At 46.4% G+C, this 8964-nt stretch overlaps 2 protein-coding genes across 6 annotated transcripts in view; both read left to right on the top strand.

The window, feature by feature from the left end:
- The first annotated feature begins 1016 nt into the window (after positions 1-1016).
- Positions 1017-3851, top strand: rpl22 (ribosomal protein L22). The gene is made up of 4 exons (XM_023955312.2): positions 1017-1146; positions 1599-1709; positions 2610-2734; positions 3669-3851. The coding sequence occupies exons 1-4, from the start codon at positions 1135-1137 to the stop codon at positions 3808-3810; spliced, it is 390 nt and encodes a 129-aa protein (XP_023811080.1). The 5' UTR covers positions 1017-1134; the 3' UTR covers positions 3811-3851.
- A 581-nt stretch (positions 3852-4432) lies between these two features.
- The window catches only part of chd5 (chromodomain helicase DNA binding protein 5), a 50880-nt gene continuing 46348 nt past the window's right edge, over positions 4433-8964 (top strand). For all 5 annotated transcript variants that reach the window (XR_013656114.1, XR_013656113.1, XR_002873334.2 and 2 more), the window contains exon 1: positions 4433-4728. Coding sequence is in view for 2 of the 5 variants with exons in the window: in XM_023955310.2 (XP_023811078.1) it covers positions 4662-4728 (67 nt within the window). In the remaining 3 variants the exon portion in view is untranslated. The remainder of the gene's footprint in view (positions 4729-8964) is intronic.

Genomic DNA, 8964 nt, shown 5'->3' with positions numbered 1-8964 from the left:
AAAAAATGAAGTAATTATTATTTCAAATAAAAACATTTTAAAAGTCCTTTTGATTTTATTTTGAGATTTTTTATGATATATAACCATGTTCTATATCAAATACATATTTGGGTATATTTCATTAAAATAAAAGAATGTGTAAAGTCCAAGGACAATGAAGTTAGGTCATTATTTGTACCAAATTGCCCATTCCAGTTTTTTTTTTTTTAAAACCTCCAGTCAGGTTTAAATAAAATAAAACTAAATTTTTAAAAAGTCCATAATCCTCTTCTGTGAAGTGTTACCTCGACGTACTTTAAACAACAAGGAGCTTTATCCTGGTTTTGACACGTGAGTGCAAACCAACAGACAGTGAAAATGTTTAATTAAAAAATCAACTTAGAAACTTTTTTTCATTTTCTTGACCATTTTTCCCTTTTGGGGTCACGGGGCTGCTGGAGCCTATCCTGGCCACTTGTGGGTGAAGGCAGGGGACAACCTGGACAGGTCGCCAGTCTGTCACAGGGTAGAATGTCCACAAACACACACTCATTCACTCTCACTCTCACACCTAGGGACAATTTACAGTTGCCAATTAACCTATGAGGCATGTTTTTGGACGGTGGGAGGAAGCTGGAGACCCTGGAGAGAACCTACGCATGCACGGGGAGAACATGCAAACTCCACACAGAACGGTCCCCCATTGATTTAGTTTTTTTTCATGTCTTGAACCGGAGGCCTTCTTGCTGTGAGGCAAGAGCGCTAACCACTGCGCCACCGTGCAGCCACTTAGAAACTTCTAAAGTAAATTTAAGTTGTAACGAGTTAACTCACATTACATTACAAGTCACTCTGAGATTATTGTGAAGAAAATATTAGAATTGAATCTTCTTGTTTTTGGCATCTAAAGTCCTTTTTTCATTTTCCTAAAACATTTTATGTCCATTTGTGTTTTCAAACTATGACATTTGATTTATTCTAATTTAGACAACATTATCTATTAGGAAAGAATGCATACTAGGGCTTACAAATAAATTATTTTGTTCGTTTTCAGCTTTATTTTTTGCTAATGACAAAGCGAGCACGAACTTCATCCTCTTCAGCCCATGACTTCCGGTGGAGCTGACGCAACTTCCTTTTTGCTGACTGTTAGCCATGGCACCCACTGTAAGTAAAGATACGGCAGAATTAAAGTGTTTTATTTTTTTTGGTAGTGTCGTGATTAACGTTCACGGTTCCATTCGTAACTGAAGTAAAAAAATGAAAGCTGCCCCTGCGAGTTTAAACATTTACGACTCTTTATAAACCGGATCTGGCTGGAACCACGTTGGGCTAGCAACTTATGCTAACATTGCTAGTTATTACTAGTTTAATTTTTTGACTCAATTCAGTCTTTTATATATATATATATATATATATATATATATATATATATATATATATATATATATATATATATATATATATATATATATATATATATATATATATATTGAAGTATCTCCTAGATTTGGATGCCGTTTATTATATAGATGTTTATATTGATGTTTCTTTCAAAAGAACTTTCCGAATGTTTGTGTTGTTTGGAGTAACTTTAACTCTGAGGTTGTTGTTTTCAGAGGAAGCAGACAATTAGGAAACCGGGAGGGAAGAGGAAGAAGCAGATCCTGAAGTTCACCCTGGACTGCACCCATCCCGTTGAAGATGGCATCATGGATGCTGCCAATTTTGTGAGTAGATTTGACTCATGACAAGCGCAGATCTGTGATCTACTAGACCTGTCAGATCCACTGTGATCTGTGTGATTGCAGTCCAGGAGCAGAGAACATGGTTTATCTTAAACAGCCTTTTCCACATCTGACCACCTGATTCAGGTGTATTTGTGGCATCAAAGTGGCAGTCTTCCATCAAAACAACAGATCCGATCAGCCGGGAGCAGCATAAAAATTGACTAGGCTGACACAGTTTATTATGTACCGTTTCCACAAAAGTCATTATTCTCCAAGGAGCAGAAATGTAAAGTCTGGGACTGTGTCCGAATTCCCACCCTAACCTAGGGACAGCATGCCACAAATTTCTACGGGCCAGAAATAAATGTTGGTGACCACACAAAATAGAGCTTCCAATTCTGAACACAGAAATAGAACAAAAGAGCCCAACAGACCTCAAATTAAGCAGGTTATTAATATTTTATCATTTTGCTGATCGCCTTTGCGTGTAGATGGCAGACGGACAGCAGCCGACTGCACACGTCCGGTTGCCTTCACAGCTGATGCAACACAGAGGCTGCCTGACCCGCGCAGACGGCTGCCTGACCCGCGCAGAAGGCTGCCTGACCCGCGCAGATGGCTGCCTGACCCGCGCAGACGGCTGCCTGACCCGCGCAGACGGCTGCCTGACCTGCACGGACGGCTGCACTGCTGTGCCCGTGCAGACGGCTGCGCTGCTGTGCCCGCTCAGACGGCTGCCTGACCCGCGCAGACGGCTGCCTGACCCGCGCAGACGGCTGCCTGACCCGCGCAGACGGCTGCCTGACCCGCACGGACGGCTGCACTGCTGTGCCCGTGCAGACGGCTGCGCTGCTGTGCCCGCTCAGATGGCTGCCTGACTGCTTTTTTCCACCCCTACAGGAGCAGTTTCTGCAGCAGCGCATCAAGGTGAACGGCAAAGCGGGAACTCTCGGGGGTGGAGTGGTGTCCATCGAGAGGAGCAAGAGTAAAATCGCTGTGAACTCTGAAGTCCCGTTCTCAAAGAGGTATCAAACCAGTGCAGTGCCTTAAATCACACGCAGCCGTTACCGCCCTATCCAGGAAAATGTTTCTTACTGGTGAAAACCACAAAGTTTTGTTTCACCCTTTTGATAATGTTGATGCTGCTTTGCATTTCTATTGATAGTTTTAGAATATAATCAAATTATATTTCTTTTTTTTGGTTTGAATTAAAACAGAGGCTTGTAATGGCTTCCTTTCAATATAGGACATCCTTTGTCTCATAGTATCATCACACTGAAGCTAATGTCCTCAGATGAAAAGTTTGAAAGTCATAAATTACAAGTTTCTTTACCTTATTTTTGACTTGTATTATTAATTATTGATTACTGAAGATAATTTTTTGCACAGGGTGTCGTGATTTTTTTAAACTCCCACTCTGGCGTTCCTAGTGTGTCATTTTCTAGGACATAATTTTTGCAAAGCGGCAAGATTTCAGTAGAAATTCACAAAAACATGCTAAACACACCAAATACATGTTTTTTATCTGTGTACTTTTGACAAAAGTACAAATCTAACTTGTTAATGGAAGAAAAGCTATTTTTCTATATTTCTAAATGCATGTAGATCTTATTTATATATAATTTTTCTAAAGATAATAGCAACAATAACATAACTTTGTAGTGTATTTTTGTGAATACGTTAGTGTGAATGAAAACTGGCACTTTCACAAAAACACCACCAGAGGGCGACTGTTACTCTCCTGATCCCCACTTGGAAGGTTTAAGGATGATTTCTTTTATTATAACCTGTAAAACAAGCACTTATGTAAGTCACACAGGCCCACATCTGTTCTTCCAAATCCATGACCTGTTCTGGAACATATAAAACATCTCCAAGTCTGTTCCTGTGAGCAGAAGAACCCGTCTGTGGTTCCGTCAGGGTTCCTCTGCTAACTTCACGCTCCGTTTCGTCCTCCAGGTACCTGAAGTATCTCACCAAGAAGTACCTGAAGAAGAACAACCTCAGGGACTGGCTGCGGGTCGTAGCCAACACCAAGGAGAGCTATGAGCTGCGCTACTTCCAGATCAACCAGGATGAGGAGGAGGAGGAGGAAGATTAAACCAAATATGACTTTACATAATAAAACATCTGCAGACCAAAGCCGCTGTGTCTTCTCCTGATTGTGTTGTGCTGAAGGCCACGAAGGACGGAGGAGAACCCGTCTTAGTGTGGAACCTGCTCCGTCTGCGCTGTCTGCTCATCTTTGACATGTGTGGACTGATCAGAACAGCTGAGCAGACGTGGATGAGGGTGGAGAGGCTCTGATGAGCTGAAATGTTTCCATCATCAAACTCAGCAGTTCGATTCCTGCCTGCTGGAGGTCCACTGAGCCTCTGGAGCATTCTGGGCTCCGGTAACCGGCAGCACGTGCTCGTTTATCATGGGGGGAGGAGGGGGGGGGGGGTAAAAAGTGAGTTGAGACCCGGACGTGGCTCCTCGGGATGGTCTGCGCACGCGGGGGTCCGTTTCCGTTTCAGGGAATCGGTGCTAAAGGCGGAAGTTTGCGTCCGGACGGAAATGCCGCTCCTCGGTGTGCCTTTTTCTCTCACTACTAGTTGAAGCGGTAACTAGCGGAGTATATGACTAACTAGTAATGATTGAAATTATGGGATGCATCGTCATGGCAACAGACCAGACGTCACAATCTGGGCATGTGTTCCATTTTTGTCTTTCTTTCTCAGACTGGGGCGCCGGGACAGAGATCAGCGGGAAACATTCGGGCTGGTTGAACATTTCCGCGGTCAGAAAGGCGGAGGAGCCGCCAGAGATCCGGACAGATCAGCTGAGGAGGAGGAGGAGGAAGAGGAGGAGAACATCCCTAGATGAGGAGCGGCTGAGCGCCCGCCGGCGCCTGGAGGGTTAACTTCCAGCCTTCCTGCCTGAACGGGGTCTGGGGGGCGATGAGATAAGATGCCGGGGTCGCTGAGCAATGAAGAGGAGGGACAGGACGACATGGATTTGGAAGAGGAGCTGCCAGGTGAGGGGGCGGGGGGCGGGGTGTCCTTCACGGCGTTTTGCGGCGCTGCGCCTTGAATGCGGGGAAAAGGGCTGCGTCTCTGGAGGAGGAGGAGGAGGTGCAGGGAGCAGGCTTTGTGGAAACACAGCTGCGTGGTCGTGTGGGGTTATCCGCGCGCGCGCGCGTGACAGGACAGCAGTGAGGCTCGCGCCCCGCCGCGCTCAGCAGCCACGTCCAGCGGCCTCACCGGCGCCCGTGCGTCTCTGAGGTGACCGGCACACCGGCCGCAGAGGTGTAACAGCCACGTGCGGGGACAGGAAACGCGCATGGGCAGCCTCTCACCTGAGGGTCGCGCGGCAGCCCCGATGACCTCCAACCCTCGAGGCGGACCTGTGACCACCCTGGCTGACGTTCTTTCCTCCTCATTACACCTGTGTCTCCAACCAGGGGCGTGTCCACCACATTTAATACTGGGGGGCCCAGGAGCCACTATTAAGCAATAGATTCTCAGCTTTTTCTCTCACTTTAATCAAATAAAAGTAAAAGAAAACAATCATTGATTTTAATGGAAGATTCTGTAGAAACATGGGTGTGAAAATGAAAACCTTCATTGTGAAATGAATCATGCAAAGATGTCCAAAGCCTGTGGAAACCCTCCCCAGGTTTTAGCTTAAAATAAAATGATATTATTTGCTGTTCACATCAAAAAATTCATGGTCTGAGCTTCAAACCTTAAGAATAAAGTCTGAATTTATCAGGCCACTTAAGGGCCTATGTCACGCAAAATCAAATATTTGAGCTTTTAAGTGTTTTATAATATTCATTCCTCACAAAAACAACCCCAAAGTGGTATTTGGATTCAGTCACGCATTCATCTAAAACCTGCTCTCTGAGCACCAGCCCCTCCCAATCCACAAAACTGAGTAGGTTCTCACATTGTGACATCACAAATTGGAGAACAGCCCCTTCCAGGAAGAGTCTACGCTGCCAGCCCCGCCCCCAGGCTAACACTCACACTTTCTCCACGGAGCTAGCGGTGATCAGCTAATAGCTTTCTTTTTATATGCACAATATGCACGTCCATCTTTGCAAAAGTTCAGATGTTTTCTGTTTTCGTGGGGGAATTGCCGACATGCTGCTGAGGCATCATCTCTAGGATGATGTCATGAAATGGGCGGCACCCACACGGAGAGAAAGGCGGAGCCTCATAGATCGGGTCGTCTTACTTCTGGGTTGGAAAATGAGCTGTGAATATAATTGTTTAATCAAATTGTTTTAATCAGGCTTAAGTTATCATTCTTCTATCAGTCTATCAAACTGATTCTGAATCAGTTTTTGTATTTATGTGAACTGTGGCTGACCAAAAACCAGACTATAGTATTTCGGTTGCATTGATCAGGCCTGCTGGACACTTTTCTTCTCCTGTTAGCATTGTCTTGAGTTTTATGTGATTATCTTTAGAACGGGTCATTCCAAATCGAGCTTCGGCAGGAAATTGTTGGCAGCTTTAGTTTGAGTTTCAAACATTGTCTGTAAATGAGAGCTGGACTGAGCGACTCCTCCACCCTGGGGTTCCAAACAGGAAGTGGCTCCAAGAAGCCAAAATCCCACAGACTACTGTAGAGAAACAAACAGCGGTTACTCTGTAATTCTATTGGTCAGAAGAACCACTCGGGATCTAAAACCTTTTTTCACATCTTCTAGACAATCCTCTTTTTTTAATTTCTTTTTAAACTTCTCCTGTCCAACAGCTGGGCAGACAGATGAGAGCTGAGGGCCTCTTGTGTTGGACATATTTTACTTTAACAACAGGGATTATGAATCTTCTGACAAACCAGAGGTATGTCTGAATAAACCCCTTTTGAATTGAGGCCAAACTTTATTCATTTTAATCATATTTGAAAATCTTTGGTGTTGGACCGGACGGAAAAGGAAAGGAGGGAAGAAGAGAGAGGGATCCTCATTTTTTCACAAATTTTTTTGTTATTCAAATCAGATGCCACAATAAAAGTAGGCGGGGCCTGATGGCCTTCACATCTAACGTTCAAAATGTTTGACAGATTTCATATAGTGTGCTTGCAAGTGGTGGGGGGTGTGGCCTTCCAACAAGCTCACTCCTGATTGGCTAGAGTGGTTGCAGTAGAAACTCAGATTTTCTCAGACCAATCACTGCTTTCTGACCACGTCTGACTCCAACATGGCGGTGTCCGAAGAAATGGCGACTGACTTGACTTGACTTGACTTGGTTGGAGCTTGAACTAAATCATTTCCCGAGGATGACGTCACTCGCTCAGTCCAGTTCTCTGATCCAGTCAACGCGTCACATGACTGCAAAAGGGAGTCAGCTGTTTGTGACAGCTGGAAGTGGACTTAGATTTAGTTGTCCTTGCAGCAGGGCGATGCGTTCAAGTGCACATAAAAATGTGAGCATTTTCTGGATGCAGTCGTTTTGTCCATTTAACATGACGCTGCAAATCCGTCAGACTCTTTTCAGAGGAAGCAGTTCCTCAGTAGTTGATCTTCATCCTGAAGTTACAGACTATTCAGAGACATGGAGCAGACGTTTGCAGCGTTGGAGTAGAGGGGAAGTGCTGGGAGGCAGAGGCTGCCGTCCCGTCACAGCCTCTATTTGTTCTGGGACATAAAGTGGCCTTCGTCCCTCTGGAGGCTCCTCTGTTGGGTTGTTTTCGCTGTAATTGCTTTGTGTGAGATTATCACAGGCTTTTACGAATGTTGGAAAAGTTCTATTTTTAGATCCGCGGCACAATTATTATAATTCTTTTTTTTTCTTGCTCAGCACGCACACAGAGAGACGTCTTTACTGTCAGAGGATTTGCAAATGTGCAGCAAACCGGCCTCTCCTCCCCACGTAGGATATGTGACTAACCAATCGATTCATCTTCCATCATTGAAGATTTCATTTTCCAACCATAGGCAGTGGACGTGTTGGTCTGCGCGGCGCTTCATCGACCCCCCCTCCTGCATTAGAGCGCTTATTCACACACAGGTGCGCCTGAGAAAGGATGGACGTTCTCGCGGCACACCTGAACGGCAGCCACTGATAAATCTGCCTTTGTAGGGGGCGGGGTCAAAAACTTTCTCTGGCCTTTGTTCTCGTGAGGTGCGTTTGTCACATGACTGAACCCCCCCTCGGCTGGCCGGGTGGCGGCCGCTTCACCACACAGGAACCTCTTCCCTGCAGGGATTTCACACTCCATTCACTGTGAGCAGGGTTCACCCTGTAGAGCAGAGGAGCCTTACCCCAAAGTGCTGCATTAATGACACATCTTATTGAGAGATAATATTGAGATAAATGTTACTTTGCTCCTTAAAATAACATTTACTCCTTTTACTCTTAATATCTACAAACTAACCTTTATTCCCCAAATCCCTGTCTGCTCCAACTCAACTGGCTGTTCTTTGACTCATTTAAGAAGCACATGACCGGACCGCCACCATCGTCGTTCATGTTCTCCCGGATCCGGACGGTCCATGCCGTCATACCTGCTCTCTTGGAGAGGTGGGGGGCCCACAGGTGGCAGTGAACTCGCTAGACCCACAAGCTCCCATGGAGAAAAAGAACCGAGCAGCTGAACAGATGCGAACGCGGCCTCATTTGCTCTCCGGAGGCGCCGTCATGCAGGAAGTAGTGGGTTGTGGAGGCTTGGTTCACCTCCGGTTAGCAGCGCAGACGTGTCGGCACGGTCCAGCCAATCGCCAGAGGCAGCAGAATGAGGTCAACGCCGCCTCAGATGAGAGCTTTGAGACGGCACATGTGGAGGATCTCCTGCCAACCTGGTTAAGCAGATAAGTGGCTGCTTTGTGTGTCTGCTCCACCCGAATCCTTCACAGTCCCCCCACCCAGGAGAGTGGAGCGCTGCAGGCCTGGTGCTGCTGATTGACTCTCAGACATGTGCTGCATCTGTCATGCTCTGCAGTTTGTCAGCGTGAGGGATTGTTGGATCAGAGAGCCTGAGACACCGAGTGGAGGATGAGATCAGATCAAGCTCCGCAGGCCGGCGGCGTCTGCTCTGCCCGTCCCTGTTTGGGATTGACGGTCTCATCCGCTTACTTCTGCGTGACCCGCCGTGGCGTCCGTCAGGTCTGCTGTGCTCAGCAGTCGGCGCGTTTGTTCTCAGCAGCGGCGAGGCCGTGCAGCTGACAACCTGCAGGCGCTCGCTTTGTTCACGGCAGAAGCAGAGCAAATGCACGCCGGACTCCCGGGAGAAAACATTGAACGGTGTGCGATCACCTGCG

This window comes from Oryzias latipes, chromosome 5, assembly GCF_053564925.1.
Source record: "Oryzias latipes strain Hd-rR chromosome 5, Olatipes_Hd-rR_3.1".
Lineage (NCBI taxonomy): Eukaryota > Metazoa > Chordata > Actinopteri > Beloniformes > Adrianichthyidae > Oryzias > Oryzias latipes.
This window is presented reverse-complemented; position numbering and strand designations above follow the sequence as displayed.